Source organism: Elaeis guineensis, chromosome 7, assembly GCF_000442705.2.
Source record: "Elaeis guineensis isolate ETL-2024a chromosome 7, EG11, whole genome shotgun sequence".
NCBI classification, from domain to species: domain Eukaryota; kingdom Viridiplantae; phylum Streptophyta; class Magnoliopsida; order Arecales; family Arecaceae; genus Elaeis; species Elaeis guineensis.
The window spans coordinates 9,683,580-9,700,693 of record NC_025999.2 but is presented as its reverse complement, the minus strand read 5'-3'; the positions used below and the strand labels follow the sequence as shown (position 1 = coordinate 9,700,693).

Below are 17,114 nucleotides of genomic sequence, written 5' to 3'. Positions count from 1 at the left end.
GAAATTCTAGAATATGATTGTCTCTATGAATTTTATGAAGTTTGAAAGAGGAATAGGAATTGGGTCTTGAGCGAGAGCATTTGATGCTCGGTACAGTCAGGAGCTAAAGTCACAATACCAAGCCTCGCCCTTGAGGAACTGGAACGAGGTACTCATAATTTCACAGGGATGCAGCCTGGATTGAGCTCAACCAAAACCCACTTGCCTACCTCGTTTGTTAGGCAGAGTTGGATTTAGGTTTTATAGATGCAGGTTGGGCTTGAGCTAAAAATTCCAAACCCAATCTGAAGCAGGATTGGGTTAGGATGACCTAAAGCACAATAACCCAACTTAACCTAACGAATCCAACCAGACTTGGCAAACAGACCCAACCTGAATTTAGCTTAAGATGAGGTTGAGTTATGTTGGGTTAGAGAAATCTCAGATTGGGCTAAGGCCGAGGAATTTAGTGGATGCATTCGCTTATGATTTGTTGTCATGAGATTGAGATGATTGGGATGAGGAGAGGGGCGCGGGTGGGGAGGGAGACGGGAAAGAGGCGTGGCTCAAGATTTTTTCGGCTCGATTTGTCAGTCCAAGCGTGATCCGGTTCTTATCGGGCCAAAAGGTCCAAAGCTCAATTCAAAGGCGGCTTGGCCCGGGCCGTTTTCATCGAGTCGAGCGCGTGCTGGGCGTGGATCCGTGACTGCGGGGCTATCTCCTTTCCTCGACGCAGACCTCTCTGCTAGAACCAAGGTCCTCCGATTCCTCCCGAAAGCTCCACACTGCGAGTCTCGACGAGCGGTTTTACAGAACACGGAGAGATTTCTACTTGTTTTCCCTCCGCTGCCGTGAGATTTGGTAGGTTCTCCGAATTTTCCACACATCGCTGCTCATATGCTGTCTACCGTTCGATCTTCTTTTTCTTTGGGAATTGTGGGTTTTTTTTAATTACCGTTTTGAATCTGATTTATGCCCTATCCGTGGAAAATTATTTTGGCCTTTCAGGTTCTAGACTTTAGCTGTTCAATTTTTTGTGATCTTTCACGTCTTTTTAAAAGAACGAGGTTTTTTTTTTTTTTTTAAGCCTAAACCAAGAACTGATCTACCAGGATAGCTAGATCCTCGGTGTCTTGGTTCGGGGATTTTTTTTTTTTTTTTGGGTGCTGATTTGCATCCTAACCCAAGAAATCTGCAATCAAATTGGTCTATGTTGTTCCCTCTTCCCAACTCTTAGTCATTTTCTGTGTATGATGTTCTCATTTCTGGAAATCCGACATAGAAATCCATCTTTTATTGATTTTTTTTAGAAGGATTTGCAATACTTTGCCACCACTGTGTTGTTTCGGTGAATCTAGTGACCAATTGCCTCAGTCCCTCACATGGGTTCATCTCATAAATCTCTGCAAACCCTAGTTCAAGAAAACCATTTTCCTGTTGTTCATATGGAAACCTGGTTGCTATTTTTATTGACAACATTAGATTTTGCAAATAGGAGGACAAAGTTTGGAGTGATTTTTTTTTTTAAATTTTATTATTTTATAATAAAAGATGCAAATAATATGTCATCCATCTATTTACTTGATTTTCTATGCATGTAATCAGAAAGAATATACAAGTTTTAGGAGTTGCAATCTTGAAAACCACCAAGTAATTCTTGGAGAGAGAGGCAAAGAAATGTTGGGTGGTCTATATGGGGATCTCCCTCCTCCTTCTTCAGCACCTTCAGCTGATGAAGAGAAAAGCAGCAGTTCGGCTGTTTGGTCAAGTAGTGCCAAAATGGCTCCATCTACATTGCGGAAGCCATCATCCGTGTTTGCTCCACCACAGTCTGTGTTGAAGAGCCAGCAGTCCCAAAGCAAGGCTAAAAGCTCAACCACACCCCAAATAAAAACATCAAGTTCTTTTACCCCTCCACCAGCATTGCCTGATAATGGTACCAAAAGCCCATCATTTCAACCTGCTCTTGTAGGGGTCACATCTACGGTGATCGATGAATATGATCCTGCTAGGCCCAATGATTACGAGGAATATAGGAGAGAGAAGAAGAGGCGGGCTATGGAAGTGGAGATGAAGAGGGAACTTGAGAGGAGGCGTCGGGAAGAGGAGGAGAGGGAGAGGGAGAGGGAACAAAGGGAACAGGAGGCTGCACAGAAAGAGGAGAGAGATTGTCAATCTAGGTCTTCTTCATTAAATATTTCTGGTGAAGAAGCATGGAAACGGCGTGCTGCCATGAGTGGGAATTTGGGTGGTGTTGGCCCAAGGTCACCTTCACCACCAAATGGAGAAGGATTCAGCATTGGGAAGTCTGATTCAACTGGGTTAGGTGTTGGTGCAGGTGGGCAGATGACTGCTGCCCAAAGGATGATGGCAAAGATGGGCTGGAGAGAAGGCCAGGGACTTGGGAAACAAGAGCAGGGAATTACGACTCCTCTGATGGCCAAGAAGACAGATAGACGAGCTGGGGTGATTGTGAATGCTAGTGAGACTAAAGCTGAGAAGAAGTTAAAGAGTGTGAATTTCAACAGCCCTCCAACTCGAGTCTTACTACTACGGAATATGGTACTTGAGCTTTCCTTCCATTGAAAATGAATATAGTTTCGACCATGTGATCTTATCTCATATTTGCTGTATATATGGCAAATTATTTTAAGATTATATTTGTTCTTTATTTACATACATTCCTTGCTGCAGTTAATTATGAATCTTTTGTTTGATTTCTTTTTAAGAGGTTCCTTTTTAGTCAGGGATGAAATAACCTAAAATTGTTTTGGTTCTGCATTCTTAATGTGATTGTGTCATAAACAACAGGAACAATAGATAAGTCAATGTGCTCTTACAATTAAACACTCCAAAAATATAACCTGACTATTCTATCCTTATAAGAAGCTTTTTAAAAAAAAAAAAAAAAACTATTTTCCACTGTAACTGTCGAAGCTCATACAAAGTCTACGTTCTTACTATCTTTCATCACGTAACAAGGTAATCCTTTTATGCTTATTGCACTTTCGCTTGTTATTATTGATCAATTTTAGTTGTTTAAATCAACATCTATGTGAGGATTAAAATATATAATTTGAAGAAAACAATCTTGGTTTCATAATCCAAGCCACCTATAACAACAATTCTCTCTCTAGTTTTGGTGACCAAAAAAAAAGGAAACTCTTGCACATGCCTTTCAAAGAAAAGAACATCAGGAGCTACATTAATGAGCACCCATTATAATCAAAGATGAAAATTGTATCTTGTTCTGATAATCGAGATTGTGTAGCAGTCAGTAGTAGAGGGTGAGACTTGGCGTGATGGCAAGGCTGCTCCATTGTGATCTAAAGGTCAAAGGGTTCAAAACACGGCAATAATCTCTTTGCACATGGTTGTAAGGCTGCGTACATTTAACCCTCTACAGACACCACAATGATAAGAGCCTCGTGCATTGGGCCTCCCTTTTGTAACACAAACTCCACAAGGACCTGAAAGAAATATCTTGTCTTTTGACGTTATCTGCTCTTAGTTTAAGCCACATTAGCCATGAAAGGTGGAACCTTCTTTTGTTATTAACATTTGAAAAGCAACGGTTTGAAGAAAACCAATGAATTGTTAGCCACCAATAAAAATCACAAGTTTTAGAACCAAGGTCCAAATGGAAATTACAGGTTCTATGAAAGAATACATCATTGTCATTTATCCAATAATATCATTCTTAAGTCAATATGAGACCCAGATTGTGAAACATAAGTTCCCAACGTTCTAATCATACTCATGGAAGAGATACTCTCTCACATTGTCATGCTGAACTCCTGTTGAATGTTTGAAGTTATAATCTTGTATCTGGAGTTTGTCCACCCTGAAGCTAAGGCACTCCCATTGCACTGCATCAATCTTTATTATTCATGTTATGAGTCAAAATGAATCATGTGCAAGAACCATGATCCATGCTGTAATGATAGTCAATAACAAATGTAGCACAATATCTTGGTCAAAAGAAAATCTTGCGCAAGCTTTTGGGAGGACACTCCTTTTTTTAGTCCACCAATAACTAAGATAAGAAATATTCTCATGATTGGAACTAGATTGATGATAATAATTAGTATATACATGAAGCCACATTTGAATATTCTGTCAGCTTTTTAGAGTGAATAGAGTACAAGTTGAACAGTACAATTAAGATATTGAAGTATTCTAGGGAAAAGCATGTAAGTTCCGCAATTTTGGAAAGTTATAATAGAATAACTTTTAGACACATTGAAATGCTGTATGTTCTCATGCTCATGGATCAGGACATATTCTGGCAATGATTTACTGGCATGTGGCACAGCTGCATATCATCTACATATCACTGCTTGGCCTGTTCTGGTGCTACTGCATGCTAAGCGCTGGCATGCCACAGTTGTAAAGTGCTAATGCCAGGCTAGCAAATATCAATGCAAGAATGCTTTAATTATTGATTTAGGAATCATACTTAGAATAGAAATTGATTCAGAAAGATGAAGTATATAAATATTAGTTTCGACATTTGTTCAAATGAAAATCTTATGTTTATGAATGGTGAGAAATCACATTAACACATGCAGCTTCGGGACCCTGAAGCAATTCAATTCGATGTGAGGATACCGTCAAACATGGAGCTTTACCATGAGATTGAAGTCTGTTCCTTGTTTTTAGGCACCTATGATGCATCAACTTAAACAATGGTGGAGTCAAAGCATTGTGACATATCGGGCAAAAATGAATATACATACAATTTAGTTCCAGAGGGGAGTATATAGCCCATTTGAAGTGCATTTTCAACACTGAAGTAAGCTGATTGGGTGTTTGAGTGGATAAATTGAGGTCTAAAGAGACAACCATGATTATATTACCGACAGTTTAGCCAACAATTCTAATGTATGACCTTTCTGGATGATATAGACATTGAGAACAGATAACTGATGCTCCAATAAGGAGAGGTATTATGGTTTGTGTTGAAGGTGGTAAGAAAAGGAGGGGAAGATCTAAGGTAACATTGATGGAGGTTGTGAGGAAGGATATGGAGAAACTTGGAATAACATTAGAGGCGACACGAAATAGGGATACTTAGTGAATGGGGTTACATAGAGCCAACTCCAAATAGTTGGGAAAAAGATAGATGGTTATGGTGTTGATGTTGCACCTATTTGTAGAATATTAGTACAGCTGTTGATGGGGTTAAATAGTGATATACACAACCAAAGATGACATTTAAATGGCTAGGTGAACTAAATGTTAAATTAAAAATGAAGCCCTTAATTACCATTCTCAAGTTTTAAGCAATAATTTTTGTTAACCTCATTATTAACAATAGTTGAATTTGTTATGTTGTCTTATTTATAGCTAGAATGCATATTTTGGGTTCTTGTACTGTTGAGATGCAATTTCCAACCACTTATCATTAATCTCTGTAACTCCACTTTTGCCTTAGTCTTGTTATTTATTATTATCCGTGATACTAAAAATATTCAGGTTCTCAAGAGTTAGATGTGGATGTAGTTGACTAATATCTACTACTTCCAATTATTGAACGATGGAAGTGGATTTTAGTCATAAATATCACTTCTCCTTTATCACTTATGACTTTAACGCATCAACCTGGTGAATGCTTTCAAAATTTTATCCTAATTGTGTACCCCTTATTTTCATTACAGTCTTCAGGTCTGTAACCATTATGTGGTGTGGTTATTACACGTGCATGATAGAGTTAGTGAATCAAATGTGCATGATAGAGTTAGTGAATCAATGATCTTAAATTTTTGTTACCACTTAGATGCAGGTCAACAATTATTTAGGTATGGGCAGATAGAGCTAACTTTTGGGCATTTGGAATGCTGGCCTGCAATTTAGAGAACAAGGAGTTGCTCATGTAATTGTTGCATGGGGGTTATCAGAAGTGGCACTATTGTTTTTCTTTCTTGATTAGATAGGCTTTACTAGGGCTGCAAATAAATCGAGATGTCCGTGAACATTTTGGGCTTGGGTTAATAATAGCAAGTTGGTTCAGTTAGTAAACAGACCAGCATCAAACTTCATTTAAAGCTAGACTCAAAGATGAGCTGAGACCGTGCACTTTAGTCTTACAAAAATTAATAGAAGTTCAGGGTTGACGTGTGAAAAAGCTTGTTCAAGCTCATCAAGCTAGCAAATGAGCCAAGCTTGAACATCTGTTTGCAAGCTCAGCTCAAGCTCAGACACCTGAATGCTAAGCCTGAGCAGCCAAAGCACACCAAAGCTCCGCTTGTCTTGTTTTCAGCCTTGGGATTCGCGTCCTTTGGTTTTATAACCAAGAAGATGAAATCCTGTCGCACTGCACATTTATTTGGAGACTTTAAAGCTTGAGGATTTTTCAGGAATTTTAAATATAAGGTTATATATATTCAAACTTTTCTCTTGTCATGAATTGAAGCTGAGTGCAAAAATAAGGGTTTATAACTGATGTTGAGCGTATTAGTAGGTTTTATGTAAAATTGGGGTTGAATGCTACATACCAGGATTGTTTGCTGCCAACTGTTATTGACTTATCCTCAATTAAGAATGTTGCAATCTAAATGAGTGAGCAAATCTAGGGAGATGATGGTCTCAATTCTGTTTGTCAGTATTTTTCCTGGGCTATCCAATCCCTTGGAAAAAGATCAATAACTTTATCAAGCTGGATTTTTTACATTAGAACAGGGTTTGCAAGGGTTGCTGAGAATTGCATCTGAGACCTAGGCATCATGAGTTAGTTGAATACAGAATTTGGGTCAAAAATCGATTACTGCATATCTTTTTGTTGTTTTATATATTTATAAATTTATTCACCAGTACCTTAATAAACTTATATCTAGACCTCTTTTTCTCAAATTACAGTATTTTGTCTTAATTTCCAGTTACCTGTTAAATAGGGTCTCTGATGGGCTTGTGATGCCAAACTATCAATGCATCTATTCACTATGAAACAATCAGGCTTTTCTTTTCTTTTTTTAAAACCCCTAGGGTTTATTGGGCTGAAGGCTAGTTCCCCTTAATTGCATATGCAGCAGTTAAAATACCCACCCGCATGCTGCTTCATTGCTTTGACAATGCAAGAAGCCAGTTTTGTTGTTCATACAAGGGCTTTGATAAAAGGCAAAACACCTGATCTGATAGTTTGGTGATAGTCCTGTTCCAACGGCACTGGATATCACATAGAATATTTTGTAAATATTGAAATATCCGTTGTTATGCTTGCTGGTCTTCATTCCCAAATATTTGATCAATATATAGGTGACACTCGGACAATTTGTAAACTATGCCAGACGGAATCATTCACTTTTATATGAATGTGGTCATTGATATATATGTAAGTAAAATACGCTCTCCACTTGTTCCAGAAGAACTTGTTGAAGGATGTCGAGTGTACATGACCTAGATGGGGAAGACTAATAAATATGAATATATTGTGCCTGTAGGACCTGTAACTTCATGTTAAAATGTTTTAAACCAGAAACATATACTGTAATTTCATGGAAGGGCTAGCAGCTTTTGCTTCTGAAACTGTGATGTCAAACTCATTTGGTTGCCCAGATCGAGGACCGACATACATAAACACATTAAAGCTGAAGATTAGAGCTATTTTGCATAATGTATGAAGTGTTATTGTTAAAAAACGCCCGCTATCATGCATTCCTCTAATGCATCAATTATTTATTAGAACTCTGAAGAAAATTTGGACCTGACAAAAAATCGACTAGTAATTGTGAATGTTTTCTAACTTATACAATTAGAAGGAAAAAGATAGAAAAGCAAGAAAGATTGATTACATTGTAAAAAAACCAATAGTAAATAGTAAAAAATAGAGTGGAATTTACAGAGGTGCTGCAAATTGTTCCTTGTTCCCATTTTCCAGGTTGGGCCAGGAGAGGTGGATGATGAGCTTGAAGATGAGGTTTCTTCAGAATGTGCCAAGTATGGTACTGTGACGCGTGTCCTGATATTTGAGATTACAGAGCCAAACTTCCCAGCAGAGGAAGCTGTCAGGATCTTTGTGCAGTTTGAGAGGTCAGAGGAAACAACAAAGGCATTAGTTGATCTAGAAGGCCGGTTCTTTGGTGGTAGAGTGGTGCATGCTTCATTTTATGATGAGGAGAGGTTCGGAAAGAACGAACTGGCACCCATTCCTGGAGAAATTCCTGGTTATCTTTGAAACTGGTTGGGTGATGAACGTTGGCAAATATGAGTGTGAGGATTCTATTAAGACTAATTATTGCATTTTGTTAGAAGCAGTACAAGAGCGAGGCTTGCAAGGACAGTTTGCAGCAGTTCTCATTAGCAGTTCATGTTGATCACTGAAGTTCCAGTTTAAGATGTTAATTATAGTGTGTTGAATCAACAGAGTTCATTTGCGGGCCTGATCAAATCTAACTTTTGTGAACTTCTATAAATACATCAACTGTTATTGTGTCAGATGCATCAACAAGATAGTGGATTATCTTACTGTATCTGTCAAACTTTTAAGAATTAAATGACCGGCCATCATCTGTTTTTGTTGTTCTTACATCTGCTGCTGTCTTAATTCGGGCAAACAAGTTACTGTTCTTCTCGAGGTATTCTTTTTGTGATCCTAATGGTACAGCCTTTTACTTTTGGATATAATCTCTCTCTCTCTCTGTCTCTCTCTCTCTCACATACACGCACACAATTTGTAGAGCTAGTTTTTTCCTCGTTAATATCTGTACAAAGAAGTTTGGGCTCTCAAATAATATTTTGTGCTGTGGGATAGATTTTCTAGCGTTTAAATTCTGCAAAAGCCCCGTCTGCTGTGGAAAGTCGAATAGCTGGTTGTCTGGTGATCTGACACACAATGTATTCGAGTCCAATCTGCCTGTTTGTTGTTGTCTACCTATTTGGAAGAGATGTCTGATCCACACTCCGTTTATAAAGTGGGCAAGGGTCCTTCGGGCCGGATGGCTGCCATTAGAGGATGGATGGTGCAAACAATATATATACCAGCACAGGCTGTCATACATACCTCTCGTATCGTTTGATGATGGCTATCCATGGTTGCATTATATTTTATGATGCATGGCATTGCAGGGGATCTGCGCTCCTACGAAATTTTAAAATATTTATCATTTTAATGTTTTTCAATTTAGGGATTCTCTGCAACGACAGTGATATTGCTAAATTAAACAAAGCGTCTGTTGTTGGACCCATCTATCTATCCATCTTTTGCACGTTTTCGAGTACAAGCACGATCATTATGCATGTACATGGACACCGGGCTTTGTCTAGCACGGTCAGAACCATTGGGCCATGGTCCAAACAGGCTGTGCCGGCACAGCCCGTTTATCTTAAATTTCGGCCTGGCACGAGTCATGGGCCTGATGGATGATTTTTTTCTTCTTTTTTTTCTTCTTCTTTTTTTTTTTTTTTTTTTTAAATCAGTTCAAATGGATCATGTCAGGCACGGCCTGTTTAAGTCCGTTAAGGGCCGTGCCAGGCATAACCAGTTTAACACCGTTACGAGTCGCGCCTGGCATGGTCCGTTTAATGCCGTTATGGGTTAGTTATGGGTTAGATCTGTCTCACGTCTTTTTTTTTTTTTTTGGTTGATAACGGTTATTTTTGATTTTTTTACCATTTTAACCCCCAATAGCCATAAAATGATTAATTTAAGAGGTATTTTAGAAAAATAAAAATATTAAATTCTTATAAATACTTCACTCTCTTTTCATTTTCACCGCACTAAATCAATTCTCTCCTTTACTACTACTACTTTTCTTCTAGCAATATTTTTGCAAGTGTCAATATTTAGTAATTAGCAACTAGCAAGTATTCAAGTGCTATATAAGAGGAGAATTAGTCCATCTATTGGAGCCTTGGAGGCTTTTGTTGAGGTTCTGAGGAGGAGTGAGGAGCATAATACGAAGCTCACAAGTCTTTACCTACGGTTTACCTCTACTCAATTTCTTTATTTGGTAAATTTTTTTTATTTGCATAACTCATATTTAGATATGGAATCTTTTGATGAGAATTATTTTGGTATTCTCTCAATTTCAGAGAGAGAAGAAACTACTATTCTTGCTCCCTCTGAAATCAATACTGAAAATCAAGGCTCTGTCACTTCTTCCCATAAGAGGACTAGTACCATATGGAATGACTTTGAAAGAGTTATGGTAGATGGAGTTTTAAAAGTAAAATATAAAAAATGTGTCAAATTATATAGTTATGCTAATAGTGGGGGAATTGGCCATTTGAAGAGATATTAAAAGAGGCATATTATGAGTGATGCTTGTCTTCAAAGCACTCTTAATATACAAAGGGATAATTTTGTGGGTAGTTTTGCATATAATCATGAAAATCAAAAGAAAGCATTGGTCAAATAGATTGTTAAGGATGAATCACGTTTCAGCTTATGTGAGTCTTTTAATTTTGAAGAGTATGTTCAATTAGCCCTACAATCCGCTTATGAAAAAATTAATAGACGTACATTTAGAAGAGTAGCTATGATTAATTTTTTAGCCATGAAATAAAGTTTAATTGGAACTCTCTCTGTTCTAAATTCAAAAATATCATTAACTTCTGATATTTGGACAGAATTTATTGGTAGTTATTGTTTTATTGCTGTTATTGCTTATTATATTGATAATGATTAGCTATTAAATAGATATGTAATACCCTAACCCTTAATCGCATAAATCTCCAAGCAGTAAAAAGATCAAAAAAAAAAAAAAGAAAACACGAAAAGAACCCTAGAAGAGTTCTATTCTTTTTTCGATTCAAAGTCTCAAAATCACTCGAAAATCCTAGTAAAAATCCAACTAAAACTCTTCCTTTTGTGATCTATTTAAAGACCCTCAAACCTTTTGATTTTTTCTCACCAGAAAATCATCAAAAATCATCGATTAAATTGCGGTTTCTCTTCCTTCATTTCGTCCTATTTAACCGATGATTTGATACTACTTTGGCTGTCGAAAATCCAATCAAATCCTATCAAAAAATCAGGTAAATTCTTCTAATCATCTTCCACTCAATCTTCTATAGGTTTTAAGTTGGGATTTTTGCTAATTTTTCAGTCAAAAATCTATTGAAGTCATGGATTTTTGGGTTCCCTTGTTTTTCTATTTTGTTTTGATTTCTCGTCACCGTTGGATTGCCGCCAGTCACCGAACCCGACCAGTTGCATCGTCAGGGATTGCCCCACCGGCCTGAGTGGTGGTCGACTTGGGGAGAGGCCTTTTAGTTCTGGAACAAGGAGGAGGAAGACCTCCCCTATTCCGTGAAAGAAAAAAAAAGGAAGAGAGAGGACACGTGCGGTCCTCTGTTCTCCCGTGAAGAAGAAGAAAAAAAAGAAGAAAAAGAAAAAAGAAAAGAAAAAGGAAAAGAAAATAAAAAAAATAACTAAAAAAAATATAAGAGAGAGTTTTTCTCTCTCTCTCTCTCTTTAGTCTGAACCCTTGCTTTCGCTCTAGAATATTGGACTTTCTCTCTCTACTTTCTCTCTCTAAAATTTTTTCTCTCTAGATTGTTTTTCTCTCTTGATAGATTTTTCTCTCTCAAAGTTATCTTTCTAAGATTAGCATAGTGAAAGGCTTCCTTTTGATGATTTTGATCGAGCTTTATGAAGGATTCGATCTTAAGTAGGATTTTGATTTGAAATTTGTTTAGATCTAATTCTGAATTAGAATTAATGCAATAATATAATTTTGAATAATAGGCACTAAAGAATCTCCTAAAGATTAATCGATCTGTTCGTTCAGTGGTCTGTGAAAGATAAGTAATGAATCATCTTCTCGAGATATTTCATATTTATTTTGAAAGTAAATAATTATTTTTTGAAATTATGCATGATTTATGAAATTATATTTTGAATGAAAAGTAATTTTGAAATACTATGGTTTATTGATTATGCATATGTTCTGTGAAAATTATGATATGTTATGATACAAAAGTATTTTGATACAGATCGGATTTATGCTCTCAGCCTAACTATATTTCAGTGGGCTCTGTCAATAGAGATTATACGTTGGTATTTAGTAGACCCTACCAGTGGGAGTTGTGCGCTGATATTTAGTGGATCTTGTCAGTGAGAATTGTATATTGGTATTCAGTAGATCCCACCAATGGGGGTTAAATGTTGGTCATAGTCATGGCTGTTGAGTTATGAGTATTTTGATTTGAATCGGATTTATGATTATATTATATATAAATATTTGAAAAGATTGAATTTACATTGAATTAACATAAAATATATTTTTATATTTCTTCATAGCATTATTTTTGAATATTATATAATATCTGAAATATCTAGTTGAGATATTTGTTATTTACTGGACTGTCTAGCTTATTATCTTTCTTTTTATTTTTTTCAGATTCAGATAATTAATTGCGAGCGTGGGTAATAATATTGGGACAGAGCTTTTAGAGGCAAGATTTAGTATTGTCAACTTTATTGAATTTAGAACTGTTATTTTATTTTTGGTTAAATTTTATTGGATATAATACATTTGTTTTAGTTAATTGAAATAAAATTGAATAATAATTATTTAAAATTTATTCTGTCGTGATGCATTGATATCGTGATGAAATATCTTGCATGCTTATGGAGAGTGCTTTTCATAAGTATGCGGCGGTTGCCATGACCCTCGGTTCATGATCTCGGGTCGGGGACATGACAATTAATATGGTATTAAAGCATAAGTAGATAAATTATGACACATAGAATTAGACATAATATGAGTGTAGATGGATAGACATCATAAATATTGGCATGTTAAAGTATGAGTATCATAACAATTCCATCATAATAAGTAGATAAATAAATCTAATAAGGCCTTACTACTATAAAGGTTATTATACCTTCTCGTCAAATGACAAGAACTACTCAAGGGACTGCAAGAGAGATATTGCAATCACGAGATTGTAGCACTCCCCATCTGATTAGTGGCACCCCTCAGGAGGAGGGAGTCGTAGATCCTATTGAGACTATTTCGAGAGTACGTTAGGAATCAGACATGACTCAGTTAATGCAGACCCAAATTAAGATGGTGCAGATGCAACAACAAATAATATAGCAAATGCTTGAATAACAGTAGATACAACGAGATATACAACAACATCAGCATCCACCACAATAACATGGAGAATAGCTAGTACAATGGAACAACATTTCAGAATTTAAAAAACTAGCTCCTTCAGCCTTCAAGGGGACTACTGAGCCTTTGGAGGCCGACAACTGGATAATGGAGTTGGAGAAAGCCTTCGCTGTCCAAGAGTGCCGTGATGAAGAAAAGATTCGATATGTAGTTTATTTACTACAAAGAGAAGCGTACAACTGGTGTTAGCAACTACAGCGTAAGTATGAACAAGATGGTGAAATACTTATCCGGGAGGGATTTCGGATTGCATTCTACGTTCAGTATTTTTCTCGAAGTATAAGGATCCAGAAAGAGCAAGAATAAGAATTTATTTATCTAAAGCAAAGGGGTATGAGTGTGACTGAATATGAAGTAAAATTTACAGAGTTAACAAAATTTGCTCCGAGATTAGTGGATGGTGAGCAAGAACGAGTTCATAAATTTGAGATGGGCCAAAGAATTTAAATTCGAAAATAAGTGATTCCATATGAATTGACTACATATGTGGATGTGGTAAACAAAGTATTAATAATTGAAAGAAAAGTTAATGAAGAACGTGTTGAAAGAAAAAGGAAGCAAAGAAAGAGAGCGAGATCAAATGATACACAAGGACAGAATAATACAAACATCAAAAGTTCAGCTAAGGAAACAATAGGTAATAAGACTCAACAAATTGATGGTGAGTGGTGCTCCAAATATGGCAGAAATCATGCTGACAAGGATTGCAATTGGAATACAGGTGTTTGTTTAAAATATGGTCAGATGGATCATAAAATTACTAATTGTTTGTTAAGCATTGAAAATTAATTTAGCCAAAGAACTTAGGATGGACAAAAAAAGAATGGTGGGCAGATTTCTAAAATTCAGGAAAGAGTTTATGCACTTACTCAACAGAATGTAATTTCGAGGATAGAATTTCTTTTTAGGAGAGGAGAATGTAATACCTTAACCTCTAATCGCCCAAATCTCCAAGTAGTAAAAAGATTAAAAAAAAAATATGGAAAGAACTCTGGAAGAGTTCTATTTCTTCTTCAATTCAAAGTCTCAAAATCACTCAAAAATCTGAGTAAAAATCAAACTAAACTCTTCCTTTTGTGATCTATTTAAAGGCCCTCAAACCTTTTGATTTCTTCTCACCAGAAAACCGCCAAAAATCACCGATTAAATTGCTGTTTCTCTTCCTTCATCTCTTCCTGTTTAATCAGTGATTTGATCCTACTTTGGCCGTCAAAAATCTAATCAAATCCCATCAAAAAATCAGGTAAATTTCTCTAATCATCTTCTACTCAATCTTCTATAGGTTTTAAGTTGGAATTTTTGTCAATTTTTTAGCCAAAAATCTGTTGAAATCATGAATTTTTGGGTTCCCTTGTTTTTTCGTTTTGTTTTGATTTTTCATCACCATTGGGCTGCCGCCAGTCATCGGACTTGGCCAGTTGGCATCGTCGGGGACTGCTCCACCAGCCTGAGTGGTGGTCGGTTGTGGAGGAGGCCTCTTAGTTTGGGAACAAGGGGGAGGATGACCTCCCCTATTTCGTGAAAGAAAAAATAATGAAGAGAGAGGATGCATGCGGTTCTCTGTTCTCCCATGAAGAAGAAGAAAAAAAAGAGAAAAAAAGAAAAAAAAGGGAAAGAAAAGAAAAAAATAAAATACATAACTAAAAAAAAAAATGAGAGAGAGTTTCTCTCTCTTCTCTCTTTTCCTTCAATCTGAACCCTTGCTTTCTTTCTTTAGAATGTTGGACTTTCTCTCTACTCTCTCTAAAATTTTCTCACTCTAGACTGTTTTGCTCTCTTGATAGATTTTTTTCTCTCAAAGTTATCTTTCTAAGATTAGCGTAGTGAAAGGATTCCTTTTGATGATTTTGATCGAGCTTAGTGAAGGATTCGATCTTAAGTGAGATTTTGATTTGAAATTTGTTTAGATCTAATTCTGAATTAGAATTAATGCAACAATATAATTTTGAATAATAGGCACTGAAGAATCTCCTAAAGGTTAATCGATCTGTTCGTTCAGTGGTCTATGAAAGGTAAGTAATGAATCATTTTTTAAAAATATTTCATATTTATTTTGAAAGTAAATAATTATTTTTTAAAATTATATATGATTTATAAAATTATGTTTTGAACGAAAAGTGATTCTGAAATACTATGGTTTATTGATTATGCATATGTTCAGTGAAAATTATGATATGTTATGATACAAAAGTATTTTGATACAGATTAGATTTATGCTCTTAGCCTAATTATATTTCAGTGAGCTCCTCCAATAGAGATTATACGTTGGTATTTCATGAATCTTGCCAGTGGGGGTTGTACGTTGGTATTTAGTGGACCCTGTCAGTGAGGATTGTGCGCTGGCATTCAGTGGACCCCGTCAATAGAGAGTTAAACATTGGTCATAGTCGTGGCTATTGAATTATGAGTGTTTTGATTTGAATTAAATTTATGATTATATTATATATAAATATTTGAAAAGATTGAATTTATATTGAATTAGCATGAAATATATTTTTATATTTATTCATAGCATTGTTCTTGAATATTATATAATATCTAAAATATCTAATTGAGATATTTGTTACTTACTGGGCTATCTAGCTCATTACCTTTCTTTTTATTTTTTTTAGATTCAGATAATTAATTACGAACTTAGATAATAATGTTGGAACAGAGCTTTTAGAGGTGAGATTTAGTATTGTCAACTTCATTGAACTTAGAACTATTATTTTATTTTTAATTAAATTTTATTGATTTTTCATATTCTAGACAATAAATTTTTATGCCATTTATCAAACTATATGTACATATGGTATTAATGGTAAAATTATGTCTATTATTTTTTATAATGCATCTAATAATAATTCTAATATTAGATTATTGAAGGACTCATTGTATTCCATTCTAAATAAGAATTTATTTCATATTAGTTGTGTATGTCATATTTTAAATCTCTCTATTCAATATAGCATGGGTATGGTTCAAGATGTTATTCTGAAAATTAAAAATATAGTTTCTTTTATTCAAGCTTCAAGAGCAAGACTTCAAGAATTTAAGGCAATACGTATAGATCATGGTAAATATTTTAAAAAATTTAAACTTGATGTAGTTACTCGTTGGAACTCAACATATATAATGATACATGATGCATATCCATGTAAAAATTTATTAAGTGCATATATTAATGATCGTAGATTAGGTTTTACATTGACTGAAACTAATTGGAATAAAAATAAAATTTTAAAAAAATTTTTAGTTAGTTTTTATAATGCCAGTAAATTTTTTTTTGGGGTTTATTATCCAACATCTTATTCATTTTTGCAACAAGCATATCTTATTAGCCAAACATTTACACAACATAGATATGATGATATTTTAGAGCCTATTATTTATGAAATAGAATCTAAATGGAATGAGTATTGGGACAGGATATGTCCTATGCATAAATTAGCTACTATATTTGATTTACATGTTAAATTAAGTGGTATTTTGATTTTACTTGATGCATATTGTGAAAATATGAATCAAGATCCTGATCCTGCTAAAGCTGAAGTAAACCAACTTTTTCATGATATTTATGCTTTATATGATGATAAGAATAGATCTAGTACTTTTCATTCGCAAACTTTCACCTCTTCTTTTACTACTTCTTGTTCATCATTTATTTTCTCATTTATTACACATGGGAGACATACATATGCTTCTTCAAGTTCATCTTTAAGTAGTGAACTTGAATTTTATTTACGAAATGATCTTCAATTTGCATATGATGAAAATCAAATAGAATATCTTGATATGTTAGCATGGTGAAAAAGTATTAAAAATCAATATCCTGTAATGTCCGTCATTGCATGTGATATCTTAGCTGTGCCGATGTCTACAGTAGTATCGAAATCTGCTTTTGGTGCAGGTCGATGAGTTCTGGACGAAAAGAAGAGTAAGATGACTAGCGAAATAGTTGAGATGCTACTCCACTTCAAAGATTGGTTGGATACCGAGATGAGACTTCAAGATAAATATGGACATAAT

General features: G+C 35.3%; 1 protein-coding gene across 1 annotated transcript; it reads left to right on the top strand.

Annotated features, from left to right (window-relative positions):
* The first annotated feature begins 661 nt into the window (after positions 1-661).
* Positions 662-8,503, top strand: LOC105049095 (DNA-damage-repair/toleration protein 111). The gene is made up of 3 exons (XM_010928651.3): positions 662-840; positions 1,585-2,541; positions 7,856-8,503. Exons 2-3 carry the CDS (start codon positions 1,657-1,659, stop codon positions 8,150-8,152), a joined length of 1,182 nt encoding a protein of 393 aa, XP_010926953.1. The 5' UTR covers positions 662-840; positions 1,585-1,656; the 3' UTR covers positions 8,153-8,503.
* The last annotated feature ends 8,611 nt before the right edge of the window (positions 8,504-17,114 follow it).